Genomic DNA, 13,599 nt, shown 5'->3' on the forward strand with positions numbered 1-13,599 from the left:
ACAGAAGTACAAGAAGATACTGTATGTAGACGTTATCCTGCGTATACATCAAATTACATTTCTTCACATGCCTATCTGACTTTGTGTCGGTATGTTTAAGAGAAAATCATGAGTATAGAAAATCTTTAACAGTGTGGATCTGAGATGTAGCATCTAATTACTTGCCTCTTCTCTAAATGGGCTATAAATAGCTTGAGGACGAGGAACTATATCACGCTCATCTCTGTATTCCTGATGACAACCACAACAAATAAGTAACTGTTAAATGAACAAAGGAATGAATGAATGAATAAAGAAATATACAATGAATAAATTAACAAACCCCTCTTCCAAGCAGCATATCTGCATCTCCAAATGCTTGCTGGACATCAGTTCCTATTAGCCATTGGCACCTGGACGTTTGGCCAACACCAAATACGCCTGTTCCCAAACTCAATTTAACAAGCCTCTTCCCCACTCACAACCCATCTCTTCTTTTTAGCCTTCTGTGTTCCTGTTTATAGGATTAACATCTCCCAGTCAGCCAGATGCAAAGCCTGAATTTAGTCTTTCCCTCCTGGTCCCTGATCGGCGCAACCACAGCCTGTACATGTCTCTTCCTTTTTGCCTTTCCCTCTACAACTCTAGTCCAGGGCACCATTTCATTTGGCTAGCACACTGCTCAAGGGGACTGGTCTCCCCACCACAGACTTCTCCTCCCAAAGCAGAGCTTGCATCTTGTCAGTTCCTCGCTCCCCATCAATGGCTCACCATTTCCTACCATATGAAATACGTTCTCTTCCACTTGCATCTCAGCTCTCTCTACAGTCACAGTGACCAACCATCCCAGGTTGCCTGGGACGATCCCAGGTTTAGCACTACAAGTCCCATATCTTTCCAGTCTTTGGCAAAGTAGACAACTGGTCACTCCATCTATAATATAACTCCAACCCGCCACTCCAGCCTTTGCCCTATCTTCTGCCTGACCACTATGCTTCAGTCAACTTAGAGATTCAAGTAATTGAATGTGTCCCACAATTTCCTCTCTTTCATGTCTTTGCTTAAGCTGATTCTTCTATCCTAAGTCCCCTTTTTGCCTGCATACCACCCCATCTCAAAGGTCTGAAACCCTTTCTTTAGAGTACACTAGCTCTTTCTATTCCTAATGCTAATAGGCAATGTCTAAATCTATTCATGCCTGTATCCCTTCCAAGAATTAGCCAGCTGAACTTTGTTCAACTACTGAATTGCAGCCCTAGTCTTCCATTTACAAGCGATAAAGTGATCCCTTCTTCTGTGTCTGCAAATGAAAAACATGTATTGTACACAGTGTCTGGAGAGAAAGTAGATAAATCATACATATTTGCTAAAGAAATGAATGAAAAACTTCTGAGTCAGCTTTTTAACTGTTCCAGTCACAACGATGAAGAAGACAAACTTGATTAAGAAAAAGATTACAGAAAAATCGTTCTTGGCTGAGTTGATGTCCGTGATAAGAAAATATGTTATTAATCTTTACTGATAGAGCTGAGAAAACAGCAACAACACACACAACAAGAAAACACCTTCAGGGTAACAGGTTTCCTACAGTAGTGGACAGAAGGGAGTTCTGCTGCCCCCATACAGCACAGCCCCATTGCTGTGCTGGCCAGAGTGACAGAGTTACCACTATCAGCTCTTTATATCGATATCAGTGCTTCTCTACTTCTCACATCTACTTCATGTGCCCTTCCAAACTCAGAATGCCCAAAATCTATGTGGTTCCTTTGATTACGCTGACACATGTATTCAACAGTTAAAAATTATTCTCATAGCTCTTCTAAGATTTAACTAACAACCTGTGGCCTGTCATTTCATCAATACAATTTGAATGAATTCCCCCCTGAATCAATCCCTTACTTGAAAAGGTAACCAGTGCACTCTTCCTGGAGTATATTCTTTTGTTGCTAGGGCTCTGTGAAATTGATTAAAGCTAACCAAACGGTTTAGAGGCAAAGCAATGAACACTGTTGATGTAAATTCTTGCTGTTCTATAGAGTAGTAACCCAAATAAAGCCAGGAGTGATATGGAAGGCCAAAAATCACAATATTTAAACAAAGTATATTTAGCCAGAATGGTGATAAGTAAAAATGCATCCTAAGCAAAATATCTAAAGCCTAGAAAAACTAATCATTTCTTTGGGCTGCATGTTCTGGCCTTGACAGTTTCTGATCTCTTGTGTCTGAAGTATAAACAGGAGGAACACTTACTCTGCAGAGCTGCCGATGTTGTGTAGTAGTTGAAAGGCACATGGGACACTATATAAGCCTCGGAGAGACCTGCTAGTATGTCACCTACAAAGACTGTTTTTCCCACTCCAGCGCTTCCTACCAGCATCAGCGGCTGTCCTTTCTCAAGCAGCAACTCTATGAAATATTGAAGACGAGTTGTCTCTGATGTGTGAACCAGAACTCTCTGGGAGGAAAAATAGAATGAGAGAAAGATCAGAGAGAGAGGCATTCCAAAATTTTGCAGCTGAACCAACATAGTCATTTTAGAATTGAGACCAAATGAGTTCTTAGTTCTAAACAGCCAGTAGGAGAGATCCCACTTAATTTCTTGTTTTGAATGATCAGTTCAGACATCACAGCTTGAGAAGAGCAGTTGGGTAGTGCCATCAAAGTGCCACAGCAGAAGCAACTGATTTATTTTTTCCAATTAAGAGCTAGCACCCAAGGCTCTCTATCACGGAATACCTATACTCTGCCTAACCTTGTGTTACACATACAAGGGAATGCAGTAAATGCTTAAGAAACTGTCCACCACTCTTTAGGAGATGATAAAGCATGTGAAAAGCCAAGCCACATATAAACAAAAATTGGTAGCAATTCCTGGGCCCAGTAAGATTAATGATTAATGTGCAAAATGATTAGGCACAATCCACGTTAAAGGAGTTCAGTGCAAGGAGAGACCAGATCGAAGGAAACAGGCATTAAGTGAAATATTCACAAATCCAAAGCACTGTTGAAACTTATTGTGCATTGTTTTGTTAAAAATTCTCATAACAATGCTTCTGTTTTGAAAATTGGCTATTTATTCAGATGCTACATTGTTTCACAAAAAATTAGAGGTGGCTTACAAGAATATAATAAAACGAAGAATACAAATAAATAAAAGCCAGACTCAGGGAACAGAGACTAATATATAAGATGAGGAAAAGGGGAAGCAGACATAGACAAGCAGGAAAGAGAAGCCTGCATGGTGATTAAAGAGAATTGAATACGTCTTACATTTCTTGGTGGCCTAATTAAAGAGGGGATTAAAAAAACTACTTGCAGGATTTATATTGCTCATAAGAAAAACACATAAACTCTGTAATAAGGTTCTTCCCTACATGGTTAGCATATACTGACCGAGTATTTTATAGATCATTCAAGATCATCTTCATGATGATGAGCATTTCCTCTAGGACGTCACTTGAATTCAGTGATACTCTCAGGACCTGTTGAAAGGCACAGACTATTCTGTGCTACACTGAACAGTCCTAGATGACTTTTTAAAATTAGACTTGAGTTCTATAACATTTTTTTCCTTTCCTGCTGCTAGTTGTCATCATTTGCTGTTTAATTTGGCTATTGATATTGGCTCTTTTGTCCACACATTAATACCAGTAATTAACACCTACTGAGAGCTGAGTATGTGACAGGTACTATGCTGAGCCCTTTGCATGCATTACATCATATGATACTCACAACAAACCTATGAGGAGAGTTTTGCTATCATTTCCATTTCAGAGATGATGAAGTTAAAGCTTAGAGAACATTCATAACTTGGCCAAACTCATAGGTGGTAGTACTTAGATTCAAACTCAAATCTGTCTGGAGCCTGCACCGTTTTACCTACCACACAGAACGCTCTGCTGAACACGGACTGTATACACATTACCTGATGTCTTGGTACCTCTATTTCTCCATATGTAAAAAGGCTAGTAACAGTTCATGCCTTAGAATATTGTCATAAGGATTAAATTAGTTAATCTATGGAAATAAGGCACTTAGAAAAGGTCCTGACATATTATAATGTCATATTAGTATTTGCTACTATTATTGGCTCAATATGGTTCTCCTCCAACATGTTAAGAGGCTTTTAATCAAATAACCACATTTGGTGCAGTTGTGTATAAAGTAAGACTACGAAGTCCTGATAGGTTCTCTGTTGAATAAAATGCATCACTGATAAGGTGCACCAACCTTGTGATACCACTTTTTTGGTCGTGTGTGTGTGTGTATGTGTTTCTTTTGGTTAACTACAAATCCTCAACTTTCAACCAGCTAGATAATATTGTTAGGTAGCTGAAGTCTAGACAGGCTGAGCTGAAAAAGAGATGTCAAAATCTATAAATCAGATGGAGCAGAGCTTGTTGGTTGCCTCCCAGAATCCATTTGTCCACTTCTTCCCTCCTGCCAGAGCCCCACTTTGTTCAAGTCTCTGCCCCTCCTCCACACAACCTGACTCCTGACATGGTGTGATGATCGTCAAAGCTTAACCTCATTACCCTGGCCTGAGACTGGGTTAGAGGTGGCATGTGACCCCTGGTGAATTGGATACAGGGGGCAGTCTGCTCTGGGGCTTCTGAAAAAAGTTTCTTCAGCCTTAATAAAAAATATGAGAAAGTCTTCTTTCCCCCTAACTTGTTTCCTTCGAACTCCTGGGACCACTAGAGTCACCTTGAGATCAGGAGGGATACCAGTCTTTAAGTGAGGCCAGTGTTAAGGCGAGAAGATCTGAATCCTTGGTGATATCACCAAGTCATAAGGCCTCCCTATCTCTGAATTCCTGGTTTGTAAAATGATAAGTTTCCTCCTGGTTAAGTGGTTATAGGGTGAAATGTGTCCTCCCAAAATTCATATGTTGGAGCCCTAACCCCAGTGTCACAGAATATGACTGTATTTGAAGATAAGGCCTTTAAAGAGGTGATTAAGTTTAAATGAGGCCGAGAGAGTGGGACCTAATCCAATCTGACTGGTGTTCTTGTAGGAAGAGGAAATTTGGACACACTTCAAGACGGTCTCCAGGGATGTGTGTATACAGAGGGACCATGTGAGGACACAGCAAGAGGTGGCCGTCTACAAGCCAAGGACAGAGGCCTCAGCAGAAACCAAATCCACTAACACTTCAAACTCGGACTTTTAGCCTCTAAGACTATGAGAAAAATTAATTTCTGATGTTTAAGCCGCTCAGTCTCTGGTAGTTTGTCATGGTATCCCTAGCACACTAATACAAGCAGAGGAGGCCCCTAATTCAAAATGACTGGTAAAAGGGAAATGTGAATACAAAGAATACACACGGGGAAAATGCCATCATGTGAAGATTTGAGGAATGTTGCCACAATGCAAGGAACACCAAGATTTCCAGCAAACCACCCGAAGCTAGGAGAGATTTTCCCTTACAGCCCTCAGATGGAACCAATACTGCTAACACCTTTATTTTCAACTTCGAGCCTCTACAACTGTGAGACAATAAATTTCTGTTGTTGAAGCCACCTAGTTTGTGGTACTTGGTTACTGTAGCTCCAAGAAACTCACACTGGATTTTCTTTTATTTCACACTATCTGCCTCCTAATTAGTGTAGAAATCACCTATATGTATTTCATATGGCACTACTTGAAATAATAAGCTCCAAAATCAATCAAAACGACATGATTCTGAGAAAGAAATATAATGAAAAGCAAAACAGATTGAGGCAGAATTAGAAAATGGTTAAAGAATAACTTGATATATAAAAATGTAGGACAATTTATAAACAGTTAAAAAATGATAGATTCATTGAGATTTGTGAGCTGCCATGTGAATTCGAAAATATGAGTAAGAAGATCAAACATTCATTTTATGGCTTGAGGAGTAAAGGAAAGAAGTTATATGTGAAAAGCGCTGTTTAAGAAATTCACACTAAGGTCAGAAATAAGACTCACTAAACTAATAGAAACGTGCTTCCGATTTTTATAAAATCACACAATTTCTAGGAAAATCTAAAGAAAGCTGTTACCGCAGAATTAAATTGAAATAAATTTTAAAAAAAAAGAAGCTGTAGAAATATAGAAACCATCCCACTAATCATTCCTATAACTTGAGATTCTTCTCTCCAAGGAAATACGTTATATGCTGACCATACCAACAGCAACTTATTGGTCAGGGAGGAAAAAAAAGACTGCTCAAAAACAAACAAACAAGGCTCAAACCAGCACCATGTGGCTTGAAGGGCAGTGTGTTCCCCACACCTACCTGCAGAGGTGCCTCTGGATCCATAGTAAACTGGAGGATTTTATCAGCCCAAGGCAAGAATTTCTTAGTTTTGTGGTCCAGATAATAATCAAAAATTGTTCCCTGGGATGGAAACTTCACTGCTTTCATCTCTTTATGCCACCACTGACTGAATTCAGCTTGACAACTAGAAAGCTAAGGAGAGCAAGAGAAATTCTTATTGCAGACTTAAAAGTAATTTTGAACACACAGAAAGCCCCTGCGAATCTGGCTGATCACACAGTGTTTGCAGTGTACAGGCTCATAATTACAAATGGAATTGAGTAACTGACCCAAGAAAAAATAAATAACTAGAAGGAAGCTATAATGAGTGACAATACCATCAAGGCAGAAAGCTGTAATTGCCATATGTCCATCAGGTACAAATTTTCTGGAGTAATTATTAACTTAAAAAACAAGGTAAGCTTAGGTGAACCTTAGATGACCCCGAGGTTATTCAATTCAATAATGGGCTATCATGCAAATCACCATGCTATAAGACAGTGGTTAGCAAACGGTGGTATTGATTTCTACCAATATCTCCATGAACTGAGGGTAAAATGAAGAAAGTAAGAACAAAGGAATACTTTAAAAAATTAGTAACATTATTGATTTAAATACTGTTCTTTGAGCTTATAGCCTTCCTGGAACTTTTGGCGTTAAAATATCCTTTCCTTTATAAAGCTATGGTGATAATAAATGGTCATTTTAAAATAAATGCCCTTATTTAGAAAAGCAGACAGTTGGTAACCCTATTTTATTCCTCCAAATCATTAGTGAAATGTTGTTGGTCTTTGAAATTGGAAATCTGAGAAGCTCTGCCATGAGGGAAAGAACTTGGACTTGGTTTTCTAGCGTAGCACAACTGAGTGGTCTAGCTGAAAACTCCACAAATTCCTGCCCTATAAGAGAATCTTCCAGAGAAGATGACAGTGTAGGAAACAGGTTCTCCTTGCTAGAAGGTGCTTGTTTTTATATGACGACAGGTACAAGCCCTTTGCTGCTAGATTAGGGTTTGGAAAATGGACGAGGGGAAATTCCAACTGTGCACTAGCAACTAACAACCCCTTCTGTATCTACAGGATGACCTGGCCTAGACTCTTACATCCACAGGATGAGCTGGCAAAGTGAGTTTTGGTGAACTCTAAAAACACTGTGCACGGTCCATTGCATTCAGCAATCTCACTTATCTAAGACTTCAACTCCCATTTTTCTCCAGAAGAATTCTTAAACTTGCTTTTACTTTGGTGTCCTTATGTCCACGGACTACGGCCCACTTTTTGTACGACGCTATCTCACACACACAAATAGAGACAGACAGGATGGCTGGAGGATAGGAGAGTGTGGTCGGGGCTGAGAGGGGTGACCAGCCTTAGCAGGGAGAGCTGATCCCATCACTTTCCAAACAAGCCGAGCTCATATTCCTACCCACCACCACTCATATGGCAATGAGTTTAGGTTCATTTCAGTTATGTTCAGATTGGTGTCATGAGATTTTTTTTATCACCCTACAGAAGTTGGTCTGAAATCAAGTTCATTCAGAAGGCATTCCTTATCTGGCACCATTCTCTGTAGGCAGGATACATACGACTTCTACTTTACATCAGAATTTGCTTCACCTAACCGCTACATCAGCAAAGTGGTTTTGATGACACATTTTGAATCATTCATTCACTCACTGAAATGCATTTTGTTCTATAGTGGGGAAGAAAACAAACAGGGTTTCTGCCCTCATAGAGTTAATGGGAAAGAGAAAGGGGGAGCCATGAGGAAGCATGGTGCAAGCAGAGGTGAAGCCAATAAAAAGACAAATAAATAAATAGGCGCCTTGAAAGTCGACGTTGCTGGAAGTGAGAGAAACGGGTGAATCTATTTTAACTGGATGTTCAGGGAAGCCGTCTCTGAGAACAGGCACGTATTAGAGACAAGACCATTCCAGGAAGCAGGAAGAGGTCAGCATGCGCAAATATCCTGTGTTCCAGAAACTGGCCAGTGCAGCTGGAGGGGAGGGAGGGGAGGCAGCAGCAGAGGAAGAAGTAGGGAGAGATAGGCAGGGCCAGAGGCCCTGAGGCCGTGTAAAGAGTATTAAATTTTAAAGTTTTATCTTAAAAGCAATTAAAGTGTTGTAAATTCAGTAATGTATCATATAATCCAATTTACATTTAAAAAAAAATCACTCTGGCTACTGAGTGAATAATGGATTATGGGGCAAGTAGAGAAGCGGAAAGGCCAGTGAGGAGGTTACTTCAGAAGCCAAGTGAGAAATGATAACGGCTGTTTATAGGAGGCTCAGGGAGAGTTGATGGGGGACCAGTTTTGGAAGGTGTTTGCAACAGCCTGGGTTAAGAACACAGGTCCTGAGTCAGTCTGCTACAGCTTGAACTTGCCTCAGACATTAGTTAGCCATGTCCCCAAGCAGGCTAACTTATCTAAGTTTCAGTTCCTTTTTGGTAAAAGAAGAAGAATAGTTGCACCTATATAGACAGGTTTTATTTTTTTGAAGATTCAGCGAGCTAGCCTATTAAGAGCCCTGAGCACGTTCCCTGACATACAATAGGCACCCAAATTTGTTGAATAAATGGCTATCCTAAGACTCTTTCTTGGGTCTGCTTCATTCAGGTTTCCAACTTCATAGCCTCTCTTTTGAATGCTTCACAGTTAAAGTCTTTTTGAAAATTTAAAGATGATAATGATGATGTCAACTATTCCTTGGGGAAAGAGTGTCTGGGAGACGAAGGGGACCATGCGATGCCCAGCTTCTGGCTTGAATAACTGGCTGGAAGGCTGCCAGGCTGGGAAACCGCAAAGATGAAAAGAGGATCAGCTGGGAGGAAGGTGAGCTGTTATGATCAGGAGTAGAAAGATCTCAGCTGTCAACCTCCTACTCGTGTGATTTTACCTGGTTGTCTGCCCTGGAAAAGGAAAACCCATCTGGAGAACACTGGAAAAAAGACAAAAACCATGAGGTTTTGGGGGGAGAGGGGGAGAGTCTGCATGTGGTCTCCATGAAGGAGAAATCCACACATGTAAATCTTGCCTTTGAGGAAAACCATGTGAAGTCACCCAGTATTCTCACTCAGGCAACAGAGGCTATATTCTTTAGAAAGCACTTGGAGATTACCGAAGGAAACGTGGCTTCTGAGAAGGGTCAGAATAAGATATAGAATGCCAAATGAATGCCAGATTTATTTATAGATATAATTTATGGTTACCTAGTGACAAGAAGAGGAGCTGGCCCACAGGTTATAGCAACCATGGATTTTAGAACCTACAGTGAGTAAACCAACAAATTTGGGTCATTCTTGGCTGTGATGCCTTCCAATTTAAACTCCCTGTTTATATCTGGAAACATTTAGGGAAGCCTGGAAGACATATGCTATCTATTTTTAATTCAAAGATTCAGAGGTACTCATAGAAAGCACTACGACCATGAGAGATCCTGGGGTACCATGGATGGCTTCTGGAGAGAGAGATACATGAGTGGGAATCCTGATGTCATCATTTCCCATCAGTCAAGTTACTTTGCCTCTCTGAGCTTTACTTTATCTGCACAGTGAGCATACCTTGAAGAATAATTGTAAAGATTACGTGAGCAAATCTATACAGAGAGGTGCATGGGAGAGATTAGATGTGCAAATTTCTAAAGGTGAAAAACTGCCACTTTGTACTTTGGCAAGTCTAAGCAGTTTGTGTGTGGTACATGTCGTGTGTGTGGGCGTGAGCTCACGTGTGTGTGTGTGCGCGCGCACACGCATCTATGCAAGTCCGTGTCTCAAGTGTTTGCCCAAAAGAACTCAGAAGCCACAAACGGACTATACTAGCAATGTCGTGTAGGAATGATAGCTTCACTTTAGGCTGAAGGAAAGAACAATGGAAAGGAACCAGCCTGAGGTTGACTGTGGTTCACAACAATTACCCTAGGAATCATGTGTGAGAGTACTTGGAGGGTAAGAGGACTAGAGACCTGGAAACCAATTTGAATGTTATTATGTGCTAGGGACTGAATTGTCTCCCCACCAAAATTCATATGCTGAAGGCTTAATCCCCAACGTGATGGTATTTGGAGATGGGGCCTTTGGGAGGTGATTATGTTTAGATTAGTGCCTTTACAAGAAGAGACATAAGAACACTTTTTATCTTTCTCTCTCTCTCTCTGCCATGTGAGGACACAGAAAAAGGCATCTGTCTGCAAGGCATGAAGAGGGTCCTTGCCAGAACCCAACCGTGCTGGCACCCTGACCTTGGACTTGCAGCCTCCAGAACTGAGAGAAAGTAAATTTCTGTTGTTTAAGCCACCCAGGGTATGATACTTTGTTATGGCGGCCCAAGCCAAAACAATGTGGTAGCCCACAACAATCTAAAGATGATACACTCCTGAATTAAGGCTGTAGGGATAGAGAAGAGGGGACAGATGTGACAGCTATTTTCTAACTGAAAGGATCTGATGACCAGGGGATGTAGAAATAAGATGATGTCTCCCAGATTTTTAACTAGAGCAACTGCGAGAAATGCATCACTGAGGAAAAGACAAAAGAGGAAGAGCAAATATGGGGGTGGGGCAGATGAAGCACCCCGTCTCAGGCACACTGAAACACTGCTGGTATTGACATGGAACCTTGAATTCAGAAGACAGATCTGATGGAAGGCTATGGATTTGACCTGATCAGCCGAAGACAGCACCACCAGCCTGAATGAGCTTGCTGACAATGTACAGGCTTAGGAGAGAATAGGGCAAGTAGGATAGATTTATGATAATATACATTTTAAAAAACCCCATAGGGATCACATAGAATAATATTTCCCCCCAAATAAAATTGGTTTTATAAACTATTTCTACACATACCTGATCTTGAAGTAGAATGCCTCCAAATGCCCAGATACAAGCAAAGACAAAATAGACCTCATAAACTTCCTTCGGGCTGTCAGAAGGTACATTTTCAGGAGTCAACAAACATTCCAAAAGAGTGCAAATAGTCTAAAGAAAAAGAAAAAGCCATTCTTTAAGGGCAACTTTTTTCTTTTTTTTAAACAGTGAAGTAAGTTCACAGGGCTTATTAACAAATCCACTGTACCCTTAAGAGAGTCTGTGATTTTTCCCAGCTCAGTGATTTGCTACCCCGTGAGACACAAAAATGGTGGCCTTGGGTTTCTGAGTCAGCGGTGGACATCCTTGGCCACTTTCAACCAAACTAATCTAGGTAACAACAAACTGTTAAAAAAAAAACCCTATTATCATAAATCCTCCAATTAATAATCACTGTAATAAAGAGAAATACATAAAACCAAAAAGAAAAGAATAATGGGGATATAGCTGTGCTGTCTTTTTTATAAATAGGGAGTCATACTCCATACTACACGTAGTGGGTATATTCTACAGGCCACTTTCTCACTTGAAAACAAACTAAAGGCATTTTCCCTTTCCCGTAAGTGTTGCCCTACAATATCACTGGGAACGAAGGCACTAGATGGAAAGGCTATGTAACCATTTCCCTCGGTTGGACATTTAGATAACGCACTTTCCCTTAGTACTTTGGCAGCTGTTTCCCCCACCTGTTGTCATAAATTTAGAAAGTCGGACTGACAGCCTTAGCCTGTGGCATTTTTTAGACAGGACGCTAAATTTAACCCTGGAAGAAATGCTGTTCAGGAACTTGCTCTTCAGACCTTCCAGGTGGAACGGCTCTCTTGGTCTGAAACACACTCCGCGTCCAGGGCAATCAGGTCAGTAAGGAGGGAACGTGGCTGCTGCAAACACCTTTCTCATGTGAAATCATAACCATAATGAACATGTTTTAGAGCTAGTTCTCTAAAGCAGCGGTCCCCAACTTTTTGGCACCAAGGACCGGTTTCGTGGAAGACAATTTCTCCATGGATGGTGGGGGCAGGGGGGGGATGGTTCAGGAGGTAATGTGAGCAATGGGGGGGAGCAACGGGGAGCGAGAGGCAGATGAAGCTTCCTCGCTGGCCCGCCGCTCACCTCCTGCTGTGTGGCCCGGTTCCTAACAGGCCATGGGACCAGTACTGGTCCGAGGCCCGGGGGTTGGGGACCCCTGCTCTAAAGCACAAAAATGGTTGTCATAAGTTAGTACTGTCACAGACCCTCAAAACTCATGATACCCTTCCCCCAGTTTTTGGAGGCAGCAGTAGATTTTTATCACTATCATACACACAGCTACGAAAGCTATAACAAAGCATGTCATGTGTGTGCCTCTCCTTCCCAACCATGAGAGGTGGGGAAAACCCACGGTAACACGGAAAATGGGTCCTGGGCATAATTTGGAAATGCTTTCAAAATTTAAATAGTTGAGCACCTGTTATATTTTTCAGTCTCTCTTGATTTCCATTATTTTATATTGTGCCATGATTGCCAATTTAAAATAATCTTCTAATTGAATAAAACTCACCAGTTTGTTATCAAGAAAAATAATGTAAAACTCTGAGGCTTTGCTATTCCTGAGTAGAAGCCATGGTAGTCTAAGGAACTGCTAAAATCAAAATGAAAACGACTGAAAGGTCTGAATATGACATTATCCACTGATTTGAACATGCTGATAACTCACCTGATTTTTTCTGTTTTCTCCCAAACACAGTACTTGGAAAACATTTTAAGCTCTGTGCCGGCAATTAATAAAATCATACCTTGGTGCATATTCTGAATGAGTTAAAACACCTTACCAAACGCAAAGCAAAAAAGTTTCATATAATGGAAAACATAGTACATTAATTTCTTAAAGTAGCCTTTTAAAAAGAATGAAATAATGCCATTTATAGCTACATGGATGGACCTAGAGATTATCATACTAAGTGAAGTCAGACAAAGAAAGGCAAATATCATATGATATCACTTGTATGTGGAATCTAAAATATGACACAAATAAACTTATCTATGAAACGGAGACAGACTCACAAACATAGAGAACAGACTTGTGGTTACCAAGGGGAAGCGGGGCTGGAGGGATGGATTGGGAGTCTGGGATTAGCGGATGCAAACTAGTATATGTTGAATGGATAAACAACAAGGTCCTACTGTATAGCACAAAGTATATTCAATATCCTGTGATAAACCACAGTGGAAAAGAATATGAAAAAGTATATACATACATATATATGTGTATATATGTGTGTGCATATATACATAACTGAATCACTTTGCTGTATACCAGTATGTATAACACAACATTGTAAATCAACTATACTTCAATAAAAATAAGGTAGTCTTCTTAAGCTATTCCCTTGCACACTCATTTTTGTGTCAAATTTTGTCCTTATAAGCAATCACTGCAAAGAGACGACTTTATACAACAGCAGCCAAAAAAGGAGTTAAGGATAAAATGCCATTT

At 40.6% G+C, this 13,599-nt stretch overlaps 1 protein-coding gene across 1 annotated transcript in view; it reads right to left on the reverse strand.

The window, feature by feature from the left end:
* DNAH11 (dynein axonemal heavy chain 11) overlaps positions 1-13,599 on the reverse strand; it is a 312,569-nt gene that overhangs the window by 138,607 nt on the left and 160,363 nt on the right. The window contains exons 44-46 of the mRNA XM_082472819.1: positions 11,103-11,234; positions 6,242-6,415; positions 2,230-2,434 (exon numbers count right to left, since the gene is read on the reverse strand). Coding sequence (XP_082328945.1) covers positions 2,230-2,434; positions 6,242-6,415; positions 11,103-11,234 — 511 coding nt within the window. The remainder of the gene's footprint in view (positions 1-2,229; positions 2,435-6,241; positions 6,416-11,102; positions 11,235-13,599) is intronic.

This window comes from Balaenoptera physalus (assembly GCF_965194825.1).
Source record: "Balaenoptera physalus genome assembly, chromosome: 8".
Lineage (NCBI taxonomy): Eukaryota > Metazoa > Chordata > Mammalia > Artiodactyla > Balaenopteridae > Balaenoptera > Balaenoptera physalus.